This window comes from Corylus avellana, chromosome 11 (assembly GCF_965113065.1).
Source record: "Corylus avellana chromosome 11, dhCorAvel1.hap1.2, whole genome shotgun sequence".
Lineage (NCBI taxonomy): Eukaryota > Viridiplantae > Streptophyta > Magnoliopsida > Fagales > Betulaceae > Corylus > Corylus avellana.
Window position 1 is genome coordinate 2,338,257 of NC_142500.1, and position 13,722 is coordinate 2,351,978.

The 13,722-nt window shown below is 32.3% G+C and overlaps 1 protein-coding gene across 1 annotated transcript; it reads right to left on the reverse strand.

Moving 5' to 3' along the window:
- Nucleotides 1-6,286: 6,286 nt before the first annotated feature.
- LOC132166157 (uncharacterized) lies at nt 6,287-7,197 on the reverse strand. The gene has a single exon (XM_059576931.2). It carries the CDS (start codon nt 7,109-7,111, stop codon nt 6,494-6,496), a length of 618 nt encoding a protein of 205 aa, XP_059432914.2. The 5' UTR covers nt 7,112-7,197; the 3' UTR covers nt 6,287-6,493.
- Between the last annotated feature and the right edge of the window lie 6,525 nt (nt 7,198-13,722).

The following is a 13,722-nucleotide window of genomic DNA, read 5'->3' on the forward strand; positions in this document are numbered from 1 at the left end:
AGAAAATCAATGGGCTCGGCATTGGGCCTTTTTCCAGTAGGCCCATTATTTTCGTAGGTCCAACTGTTAAGCATTTGGTTTCAATGGAATGTACATTCAAACCAAAAGGGACAATCCGAGGATGAACAGGAAGCCATTGAAGAAGAATAGACATTAGTCTTCAAAAAGCTCTGATACCATATACGATTTCGATGTTTGATTGTAATTTAAAAAAAAACAAAAATCTAGAAGAGAAAAGAATAAAGTAATGAGAAATGATATTTAGTAGACTTTTCTTATACGATTATCATACAACTATGATGATGTGACAGTAAATATCAGCCATTGATTTTTATTTTACAAGTCCTTAATAGTTCAAATATTAATTTTCATTGCCACATCATCATAATTACATAACAATTATATAAGAGTCTACTAAATAACATTACTCCTAAAAATTTATCAGCGCGCAATCGACGAATACCTCATGAACAACGAAGAACTTTCTTCAAGGTTGGTTGGTTGGTGTTTCTTCAATATCAACACAGGGTTGTAACATATTTTGTTCTGTTCTCGATCTGAAACTGTTCTGGGGTCGATTTCTTAGAATTTATGGTTTGTATACTTGATGTTTATGATGACTATTATGATATTGAATTTTAATTCTTTTGAAATTGAGGAGCATTTGCTAGTTTGTCCTTTATTTTTAGGTGGAATAGAATTATTCCATTATCCTTTAATTTATTTTGACTCTTACAATTTTTTTTTAAGCTGTAAATATTTGGTGTGCTTTCTTTTCGTTCTCTCGGCAAATTTAGATTCCGACCTTTAAAGATATGTGGTAGGAAATATGAGGCGGGCTAAATCTAACAAAATTTGTCTGGACATTTGAGGGCCGAAATTTTGTAGTTGGCTTTTGGCCCGACACTATTGGCCCAATAGAGGCCCAATAGATAATGTGTGAGCCACGAAGCCATTGAATGAACGAACGAACGTATCTCGGATCTGAAACAACCAGACGGCGTCGTTGCAATCCCGAAGAGCTCCGAATTGGAAAAGATTGGGCTTCGAAGGAAGTGGTTTGCTTTGGTTTAGGCCAGTTTCAGTGTGCGTTTAACGCACCGGATCCTTGCGCTTTTGTCCGGACTATTGTTGGTAAAGATGTGCGTTTAGGAGTAAAATCGAAAAAAGGCTAAAAAGCCACAATTGTTCGGGTGCTGCCGGGACTATTTTATTTTTCATGTTTAACTAATCTATAACATCCACGTTGTTTTTGTAGGCCCAACTGTTTCTTTTCCCAAAAACATAAATTATAATAGCAATTGTGTTTGCAAGAAGTTATGATTATCCCTACTCCTCCAAGGACTCTCTCAATTCCGTTTAGAAAAACATTCAATGAAATTAATGAATTGTTTTTGTTAAAAGATATGGAAAATATTATATATTTTTCATATATTACATAATTATGTTGATATCAAATATTCTCTATTTATGGGCTGATTGTAATTAAATATTGTGATTGTAATAAAAATAAAAAAAATAAAAAAATGAACTCACTTGGGTGGTTATCAGATCGGCGCATCGAACTTGACCGGCATGTGGCACACGTGATGTGGTCGTTTTAGGCTAATTCCAGCTAATCTGGAACGAGCGGCAAAAGTTATGGTAGATGGGATGATAACCAGAGTGATTGATGGAATGTTGTGGCGTGTGGTAGAACCGGTAAAAGCTTTGGGCGGAGCATGGTGGCTAGAGGCGACGCGTGATTATTGAAGGCCACAAGAACACAAAGAACTTTACGGGTGATTCATTGTTAGACATTTATGTCCACCGTTCGGAATACCCCTAAGGATTACATTGTACTCATTAACATTTTTTTGTTTACAATACAAATGTCCATATTTATAGAGCAATGTCTAAATATAAGTATAGTAATCAAATCTCCTTGATTTGATTACAATCCTAATATTTAATTACAATCAGCTCATAAATAAAAAATATTTGATATTAACATAATTATAAAATATATGAAAAATATTATATATTTTTCATATATTTAAACAGTTTTAATTACTTATTGTCAAGTAGGTACCATTTTCTATTATTTTAAACATTATATGTTAGTTTATTTTGATTTTAGCATGTCAATATATTATACAAACTTGAATTATGATTTATAGGCTCTAATTTTAATTGGGCTGGCGCCGTGACCACCCGCTCTAGTAAATCACGGAGTCGCACGGTATAGATTTTTCTGAATTACTCATGTAACGTCGTCTTCCTTGAAGTTGCATGTTGTTGTAGACTTCAAAGTCTCCCAGGTACAATTAAGTCTGAGCTAAAGTAAAAGGGCATCATGAATGTATGAATGCGTGTGCCAGGGGGGAGAAACTTTTTCCTATTTCGGAATTCCTTATAGAATTGCAAAATTCTATCATTGTTTTTGTCCATTTTTGTTCTGTGAAAGGAGACTTCTTACTTGAGGAAGAGAGTCAACAAGAGACTTACCCAAATTCCTACCCTACTTGAATAAGAAGCTTCTCTGTTACCCATGTTTTTCTTTGATTGAGATTATCTGCAATTTTTCTTGCCCAACACAGGAGGTAGAGAAAAATTGCAAAAGAATATTGCAAGAGAGGAAGCAAAAGAGTAATGCTCTACATCCACTTTTTTTTTTTCACACTCATTTTTTAACACTCATATATATATATATATATATAAAGATTTATCACAAACTCAATTGTAACTTTAAAAACCAATTAAAATTGTAAAAAATTAAATATGAAAAAGTGAAAGTGTGTAGTACTATTCCAAGCAAAAAGCCTAAACAATGGGCACTTTGCTCAGGCAATAAGAAAGCCGATCGAGTCCTCACTAACACCGTTCCTTTACTCAATAAAAATTTGTCGAGATCCCCAATTGCAGGATATTTTCCTTAGCCTTTGCATAGAAAATAACAGGAGCACCGTGGTTGAATCAAACGTGACAGGAGGCAAAGTTTCAAATCAAATCATTCAATACCAGACAGCTAGCCATGCTGCAGGGCACGAGTGTTCGAGTTGGTTCTAAATTTTTTTTTTTTAAAAAAAAAAAAATTCCAGAAGAAAAAGGAATAAAGCAATAGCCACAAAAAAAAAAAAAAAAAAAAAGATTAGAAATCTGGCCTATTGTAGTGATCTATACGTAGCATCGAAGATAAGCATCCAATCAAGCTTTATTTACGTTGAGGAAGAAAAAGAGATCCCTCTTTAGTGCTTGAGAAGGACTCCCCGTCAATCATACAGCACCACAATCAATAATCCCTTACCTACTTTCCACTTCGGTCCTTTTCACCACTTCCAAAACCTTTACGATTTTTTTTTTTTTTTTTAATAAAAAATAGAAAATCTTCCTAGTTCTTGGAAGATCCGAAGGTAGAAATATCATGTATTGATCAGTTCTACAATCTCTAAATATTATTTTATATATATATATATAAAGAAAAAGGAAAAGGAAAAAGAAAGGAAGCATGTGATGCACGAGAAATATGTTGTGATCTCCCATCTTGGTAGTAATTGACAAATACATACGATTTCAAATAGCATACATGCACGATACTAAGTTTTATATTACACGCATACACGTTGAAAGAGATTTTTCATATAAACAAATCTTACTCCTTCCATCTCAAATTAGGTGGATTAATGATTACAGATTCAGGATACATCTTTTAATAAAATAAAATTAAGAGTATCGATAGAATTTATTATTTTTTAACTATCGAATTTGTATGGGGTCTATGAGTCCACAAAAAATAGAAGAGTAATTTTACAATTCATATTCATTTATTATACTTATTTCAAACGGATTGACGTGGCGTATTTAAAGTGACTTGATTTTTCTTTTTCAAGTAGCTAATTCGAAAAGCTACTTAAAACACGTCATATTAGCTCATTTAAAATGCATGTTACTAACAAGTGCGAAAAGTAACAGGAGGGACGGACCCAAGTTTCAATTTGGGGAGGGATTAAGGACCAAAGTTTTTTTTTTTTCTTGTGATTTGAGGGGAACCAGGCCACTTCCGGTCCCCCTGGGTCTGTCATTGGTTACATAGGCAAAACTAGAATTTTATGTGTGCAAGGTCTGATCCTACGCTAATAAATAAGCATGTAGATACACAAAGTTTCTCAATTTATGCTCAACAACCATTTTCTCATAGTAAAATTCATAGCAATTTCTTTCTCAATCCATTGCTCATTTTGCCGTGCGAAGAACAATTTGGTAAAAAAACATCATAGTGTAATTACATTTTTTTAAACGTCAAATTTATTGATATTTTGCTTCCGAACCGAAAAAATACAAATGTCGGCAACATAGTACCGACAATAAAGCAAACATAAACCATAAAGCAAAATTATCCCATCTACAATACCTAATTGCGCGCCAACAATAAAACAACCATGCCTGGCTGACACAATTGTCAGCAGAGAAATGCCCACGTAGCCTTCTAGCCCACTACAGTCTTACTACAGGAATTTTGGTGAATTCTTAAATTTCTAGTTCTACTCCCACACGTGATATACGTGAGAAAATTCCATGGAAACCTCGTAATCAAAGCATTGAAAAATATCCATTTCAATTTGGAACCCAATTGAACTCATAATTAACATCAACTACTTTAAAGTATTTGTTTGGTTTAACAGTTTTAAAACGTGTGACTAAAAAAAATTGATAACGTAGCTAATGAAATTGTATTTTTTTTTAAAAAATTTTGTTAAGTGTTTAATAAAATTATAATTCAACCATAAAAATTATATTTTTGAAAGTGTTAAAATTATCAGTTATTCTAAAAGCTGAAGCTAATAACAAGAGATAAATTTAATCACTTAATCATTACTTTAATATTTCCCTTCACATGTTGGCTCAAACTCCCTTTTAATAGGTGAGACCCAACACGTGAAATATTTAATTTAAATATAGGTGATTTGACGGAGTCAATGTTCGATCCAAAGACCTTTGACTATGATACAATATTAAATTATCAGTTATCTCAAAAGCTTAAGCTGATAGGAATAAATAAATGTAATCATTTAATCATTACTTTAATAAAAAGTATACTCATTCCCTAGAATTTGAAAACGTGAAAAAATCTTCTTGCTTGTTTTGTTTTATATTCATTTTTTCTCTTTCAAGTGTTAGGGGTTTTCTTTTCTTTCTTTTTTTTTCTTTCTTTTTTTTTTTTTTAAAAAAAAAAAAGATAGGACGACTTGCTAGTAATTACAAATTAAATCTCAAAGTTTGTTTATATGCTAACAATTGGGGAAAAAAAATAAAAAAGAGGTCTAAGAATATCAAAATGAAGGAATACTATGTACTATATATATTCTGAATTAAAATAAAGGCATACACAAAGAAAAAAAAAAAAAAAAAAAAGGATAATTTTTTATTTACAATGATTGGAATGACCGTTTGGAAGCCAGTCGAATCAGGACGACCAAGATTCTTGTACAAACTATAAATAACATAGTCGTATCCCACTAAACATAGCAAGAAGACGAAGTAAACGATCAAAACATTGTCGGCTTTATCTGTCTCATAATTAATATGTCAGGATAATATTACTGTTAAAACGTTAATTAAATTTTTAGAATCATCTGAGTTTTAACATTATATCGAAAATAAAAACCTTAAATTGAAACCATATTTCAACAATTTGTCTCTTGAATTAAATATTTTACGAGAATAACCTGTCTGAATTGAATTAAGACGTACAATCGGTGATATATTTAATAATCACACCCACCAAAATGAATCTGAACCGCTGAAATAACCATGATGTTTTGGAAGGAGAGGTGTAGCTACTACAGAGACAAATCCTTATAAAGCTAATAAATCCAAAGCTCCAACTCAACAACCTTGAAAAGCAATACATTAAAATTCCAAGCTGGGCATTGACAAACATAACGCTCTTTATTTAAATCTTCTTTATCATGCAAAGTTGCAGTAGGTGGGAACTTTATAAAAAGAAGAGAAATTCATATAAAAGATCGAGGAGGTGAGAGAAAATTAAATCCCTGATTTTTTTTTTTTTTTTTCTTTTATTATCAACATGAACATACAACAAGTAGATCCGAGGAGAAGGTTAAAACCACAAAAACCAAAAAAAAAAAAAAAAAAACTGTGAACCAAAATCAAAGTGCATGATTGTCCCAAAGAGTTCTTGCTTGATCAATACAAAGGTAGCACCGACCAATACAAAATAAACCAATCCAGATTTGGCTTAGGTGCTTTTTTAACGGTTCAAAATTATCTTTTTCTCGTGTTGAACCGTTAAAAAAATTACGACACCGAAGCTAAATCCGACAAATAAAATGCTATATCACATATGATATAACAAAAATTTGACGAGGTTTACTTCAAGAGGAGGTGCAGCAACTTTGTCGATCACGTACATAAGCATCAGCTGTGGGATGACGTGGAACTCTAGAGAGAATCGATGATCACAGAAGGCTTGCAATTAAGATGAATTCCATTTTCATCGATTCCACAGGTAACGGTAAGGTGATTCGATGGCAGCCGTTCTTTTTTGCGACTTGAGGTCCTTGTAAAACTTATTAATAAACTCTTCGGCCGCTTTATCCACCTGGCTATCTCCGTCGTCCTTCAACGGAAATGGCGAGTCTGTAACTCTAAGCTGCCTCACCATCGGACTTTTTCCGAACCCCGGTAATGTCACCAGCGGCGACGCCTCCACCATGTCGTTGTTCAACATCTCAAGCACCTTCTGAACCGCATTGGCGGTGGTGACGTCGTCGCAACGGTAAGACTTGGTGAGCAAGTTGTGGTGGTGCTTCCGCTTGTTGAAGTGGAAGGAGTGGTGGTAGGCGGGGCTGTTGCTGCAGCTGAATTCGTATTCTCGCGGGGAAATGAAGGAAAGCGCGTCGTTGGAGCGGCAGCTCATGGCGGAGAGGTGGTTGTGGAGTGTGAGGTTGTCAGCTATGGCTTTCCCGGCGAGCTTGCCGCGCTTGAGCATCAAATGGAGGTCGAGCATTATTTTGCTCTTGCATATGCCTTTTCTTAGCATGAAAAACACTACTCGTATCATGTTCCACAGCTTCTTGGCCACCGCCGGCGGACTTTGTTCCATTTCCATTTCTTTGTTTGAGTCGGAGAGAGTTTTTTCCAGTTTGCTTTGCAGAGAGAGAGAGAGAGGGAGAGAGAGAGAGAGACAGAGAAAGGTTTTTGGTTTTTTGGTTTGCCATGGGGGGGAGAGGAGGAAGGTATTTAAAGGGCTGGAAAATAATTATATTATTTGATTAAGAGTAAGACAAGTTTACGAAGAAAAGGCATAATATACCACTCTCCACAACAGCGCGTTTGTTACAATTTGGGACAAATACTTTATAAATTGCCCATTAAAGCTTAATAATGCAATGGAGAGGCTTCTTCACGCGCTTAAACTTAGCAAGGATTTAGTATTTTGATCTGTCTTCCTCTATTTGTTCTTTATTTGTAAATTGTCCAGGAAATTACAAGAAGGGCCGTCTGATGGGAACCAAATTACTTAAGTAAGTCCTCGGCCTCAATGATTATAGATATTTCGTGCTTTCTAAATGTCAGAAATGGCCTTTGTCGTGGACGCCAGGTAATGTGAGATGCAAGTATGCAACCAAAGCCCAATAAACGGTTAGTTGATTGCCACCATTCATACTGTGTACCCAAGAAGCTTGTCTTATAGCTTCGTGTACTTGTATCCCGACAATTTGTTTTATTGGATGAAAAATGTTTAAGAGTATTGAATTTTTTATCGGGATAGCAAAAGTCACTGATTCGAATCTTAATAAATGAATTCTACATCATTTTGATACCTATCTCGTAGTAAAAAATTTAGTACTCATAAGGTTACCCTTTTTGGATTGATAGTAAGAGGATTTTGATATGATTTACTTGTTTGAACAAATTTTGAACGGTCTGTTTCCAACTTATTTAGACAGATAAAACTTATAATTAAAATTGTTAAAAATCTCTATATAATGGACCCTATCAATGTTCGTGCAGTACAGCAAATAAATTAGCAATTGACCATAGAGCAACAAAAGAACCTAACAGGTCATTATCCCTCGAGTCTTGCCGTGGGTTTCATAGGCCGGTGCTTCATTCAACTTGCTTAGGCTTTGTCGGGTTTGTGTTCAATGCAATTTGCTTCAAGTTTAAACCATTTTTTATTTGTAAACCAAAATTCTTAGTGAGGCATTTTTAAATTTAGTTGTATTAATACTAAAGAAAGAAAGATATTTGAATACTATAGATTTTGCAAATGTCACTGTCACGTGAATTACAATTAAATTTAATTAGTGCAATGTCATACACAATCAATTTTAATTGTTTAACGACTGGTATTAAAAATTGACACATTGATGTGACATATCATAATTGGTGTAATAAGTTACAATGCTATAACTTTTATTATAAAAATATTTACAAATTGATGTGACATATCATGATTAGTAAAAAAATTAAGTAAAAAATCTGATTTATCAATTTTTCTTAACTATTTTACTCATTATGGATTGATATGTCAATTTATAAATGATTTCTTGGTATTCCGACCATTTTCCAACCTGTTAAATGCCACCTAAATTATTATGTCTGGTCGTTGAAATGAAGAAAGATGGATAGGAGCAAGCGATGCTTTGACTCCATATAGAAGCACATTCAACAAGCTATTCTCATGTAGTAAGCTTTGTTAAGCAAAGAATATACCAAATAATAAACATAAAGTTTTTTCAAATGAGTTTGGCTACTCATACAGTCATACTAACCTTGCACATAAAGAAATGTAACACACGATAGAGTAACGTGTGGCACATCACATTATATAATAACTTAGATAACATGTATTTCTAGAATGAAAGCGATTCAAATTGGATTGTTTTTAAAGGATTTGGCTCAAGTTCAGTTTCAATTAGACCCGTTGAAATTGGGACATTTGTCCTATGATGGGATGATATTTGAGTACACAGTTAATATATTTTATATTTAACCAAGAATTACTCATATTTGTAAATTAAATAATTATACAAACACATATGCTTTGATAAAATCTATATTTAGAAAAAAAGAACTTATATAGTTTTATAGATTATATTAAATGCTAATATATACGTATATGTTGCATACACTGATACACAGCAAGACACTTAATCTATCAAATATTTATTTATTTTTTCAAACGTAACAAATAAAAATAAAAAATAAAAAATAAAAATTGGATTTTATTATCATTCATTCTTAACATACTTTATACCAAAAAAAGAAAATAATAATTAAATAATATTACATTAAGGGGAAAGTCCACATACCCCCCTACAAACTACCACTCAATTGACAATGTCTCCCACAAACTTTAAATTGCGACAATATACTCCCAAAACTATCAAAACATTGTCAATGTCCCCCTCATTGACGAAACTACCCCTAGTAAAAAAAAATAAAAAAATAAAAAAACTAAAATTTCTGGAAAAACCCAAAAAAAATTTTTAAAAAATCTTTTTATTAGAAAAAAAATTAAAAAATTTCGATATTTTTTTTTTTATATATAAAAATTGAAAATTTTTCGTTTGTTTTTTTTTGTTTTTTTTTTAAAGAATGTTTTCTTTTATAATTTTTAAATAAAAATTTCCGTTTAAAAAAATATTAAAATATTTTCGTTTAAAAAAAATAAAATTTTCATTTGTTAAAACATATTTAAAAAAAAAAAAATCAAAAAAATAAAAATTCATTTTTTTTTAAATAAAAATTTTGGTTTAAAAAAATCGTCTAAAAATTAAAATATTTTTTTAAAAAAAAAAATTAAAATTTTCGTTTTAAATTTTTTTTTTTGAATTTTAGGGGTATTTTTGTCATATTGATAAATATATATGAGCATTTTGATCTTTTTGCTAGCTTGAGGGAGATATTGATAATATTTTGGTAGTTTAGAAAGTACATTATCGCAATTGAAAGTTTGAAAGGAACATTATCAATTAAGTAGTAGTTTGAGGAAGGTATATGAAATTTACCCTTACATTAATTTGGAATTTGATCAATTGGTTGAACTATATCGATGACCTAACCCATTGACCCAATCAATGTTGGGACCGGGTTGCAATAACTATGCTCATTCTCATAGGCGGCTAAGACCTGAGGCTTCGAAGCCTTGATGCCCCGTGCCCGCGCAGATTGACTCTGACTTGCTTGCTCTTCACGGTGTCTAAGGCGCGTGGACGGTGAGTCAGTTTTCCTACAGCTTTCAGGGAGAGAGATTGGCTGCCCCAGCCAGCCTAACAAGGTTGTCAGGAATGAATAGCAGCACCTACTCTAGACACGTGGCCTTCCAGTTGAGGTGCTAATGGATCCAACGCCGTACACGAATATGCGTTCCTTTCTGTACGGCTTGATTCCTTCGTGTGGCGTTCATTTTTTTTTTTCCTAAGGGATTTAGCTATATAAAGTCTTTAAATCTGCAAAAAAAAAAAGAAGTACAAAAAAATAGAATTCATTTAAATAAAATAAAGTTACAATAAGTTTGAAAGAGAGAAAACTATATTTAAAGAAAAATATTTGATGTATTAAAGTTTTTATTCCAAATCTTTACAAATTCACGTACATGTCATTAACCAACCACCAACTAATCATTGACAAAAATGACTAATAACAGTTCGAATAACTCTATCATTTGCAACTAAACCCGAATTACCATGTCAATTTTAAGGAATTTGTAATAAAAAAAAAATAGTACTATTCTATAGTGTATTCAATTTAAAATATATATATATATATATATATATGGACTCTACCATATTTATTTCCTTTAGGCCTAATGCAATAAAACCCACAAAATACTTGGATGTTTAGAGAGCGGTCAATTTCCTCTTTTATTAGGTTAGAGGGGACAAATATTTATGGTGAAACCAGAAAAAAAAAATGAGAGAAAACAAAAGAAGAAGAAGTTTGAAGTCACTTCGTTTGTTTTTTATCTTTTTAAAATAAAAATATTAATAAATAATTTAAACACAAAATACTCTTAAAAATATAAAAATAATTTTTGTGTTTAACAAACAAAAAATTTGCCTCTAAAAGGTAGCTCAATCGATTAGGATCACGTCTAATGAAGTAGAGACCACTAATTCAAATTCCTCTCTTCCTCTTATACAAACATGTAAAAAAAACAAACAAACAAAAAATTTACCTTTTAAATAGTTTGCGTCACTTCTAATTAAAAGGAACTTTAGGCATGTGTTTGGCCCATGCTAGGGACTGGAAATTAAAGGAATTAGAGCAAACATATACATCATAATTATTTGTTGTGAAAATGATGGGGCAAGCTGACTTGTTCGCCAATTTGTAGAGATATATATTCACAGCTAGTAAGGAAATTTTTTTTTTTTTTTTTTAAAAAAAAAGGAATTTTGAATTGGTTCTAGAAGTTGCATTATAAAAGAGCTAAATTAATGTGGAGGTAGATGATCCGCCATTTCCTAAGCACTTTCTTTTTCCCTCCCTTCATCTTTCGTTTTCCCACTCTCTTTCTTCTTCCTCATGCTCTGAAAGCTACTTTCTAGCTGGGACATCACCCAAAAAGCTTAACATACATTTAAATCTGTGGGGATCCAATGCCATGTGGACCTAGTGCCACCTGTCAACTTAGCCTCCAAATTGGAGGGGTTCTCACAGCCATTACTTTTTTAAAAAATAAAAATAAAAAATATTATTATTATTATTATTATTTTAATAGATGAGTAAAAGAACTACAACAATAAAACAATTAAAAAAAAAATACAAAATACAAAAACCAAATCAAAGACCCAACAAAATAACAGTATGCAACAATTCATTCCACAGACTCTCAAGATAGAAGGAGGATGCAGAAATGTTGCTAGCAGAGTTAGCTTGTAGCGGCACATGGTGAAAATTTGCTAGTGTTATGAATGATAACCAAAAGGTTCTCAGCTTCAGATCAATTACAGAATGAGCTGTGAAGACTAAGCGATGTATTTACAAGTAAATAATGAGTAGTCTTTTTCTTTGATATGTGAACAGATGACAACAAAGTCAATGTATCCTAAGGTCTAGTTCTAGATTTAGAGTCTTCTTTACAGCAAAATACTCAACCAAAAAGAGATGAAGGAGCATAGATAAATATCTATTAGATCTAATCAAAGAAACAAAGGAGGGCAATAGCGCGTTTGCACAGTGCGCATGGGCTACACGCACTGTAAAGTTTTTATTTTTCATAGTGCGTCTTTCCTAAACGATTGGGTCTCTAGCTATGAATTGTCTCCCTCATAGGCATTACTTGACGAAGCTTTCTTTTCTTGTTATGATATGACTTAATCATACAAGTCGCCAATGCTTAATGGTTGAAAGCTACGCTGCTTCACATTACTTACGCTAATGGCGTTTAGTTCTATTCTTTGCCACTTTCATTTGTTAATAATGCAAGTACATGTAGGGACCCTTTTAAATGATATACTGATTATTCAATGACTTTTCCCCGTTAGTTTAACAGTTTTGAAAACGCAATTTTAAGTACGTAGTTAAACTCTAAATACAATTTGGTTTTTATTACATTTTTAAATTGTTATTATTTAATGCACTTGTTATATAATGTTAATTGTGCAGTATGTGCTTAGTGTTAATTAACTTGGTTGGTATCGGTCGGCAGGATTCTAAATGGGGATTTTTATGTGGGACATTTCCATCTTGATTTCTAAAGTTCATTCTCTCTTAAAGGGAGAGAGAGAGAAAAAAAAAAAAAACAGCAAATTAGAGAGAGAGAGAGAGAGAGGAGAGAGAGTTTGATTGGAATTAAAAAAACGTGATCTTAATTTTTTTAAAAATGATATACATGTGCTGTTCTACTCCTAACTCTCTTTTTATTTAATAATTAATTAAGAGTTAAGTAATGTTCTAAAAATAATTAAGAGTTAAGTATGTTATTACAACATAAGAAAGGCAAGTCCAATCAACATCAGAGTCTGCTTTCTTCTCGGTAAATCGTTTGCAGGGCTTACATTTGGCTTTAATAAAATTATATTAACTCTTTTTTTTTTTCTTTTTTCTTTTTTCATTTTTGCCTATTTTCTTTTTTTCTTTCTATAATTTTCCTTTTTCTGAATTTTTAAAATTTGTTATTTTGGAAAATATCCATTAATATACATACCCTCTCTCTCTTAAGATTTAATACAAAATTTTAACGGAAAAGGAGACACTACAACTCCAATAGTAGATCAATAGAGTACATTAAACAAATTAAATTTTTTTTTTTTTTTTTTTTTTTTTTTTTTTAAAAAAAGGCACGGAGTTATACAACTTTACATTCTTAAAGTTGCTTTAGAATGTAAAGATAATAAAAAAAAAAAACAAAACAAACACGTTAAAAATAAATCTAAATTTGACCCGTATCCCTTTAAAAAATTAAAAGTATACTACTCCTCCAGTGCAAAAAAGAAAAGCAAGCGCACCTCAGTAGACAGTAGGCCACTATACATGTCAACTTCTTTTAATAAATCACGTTGGGGCTCCCCTTTTGGTCCTCGCTTTAAGGACAAGTGTGGAACAAAGTGAGAGTTTTCCTTCACACGTAACCCTTTGTGTTTGTGATGGCCCTACTATCAACCACTTTTTAGGTCTGGGGGATACCATATTATGTGCCAAAGCTTTTGATCTATGTTTCATGGAAGACAATTCAAGATTCCCTCCCCCCCCCCCCTCCCCCCAACC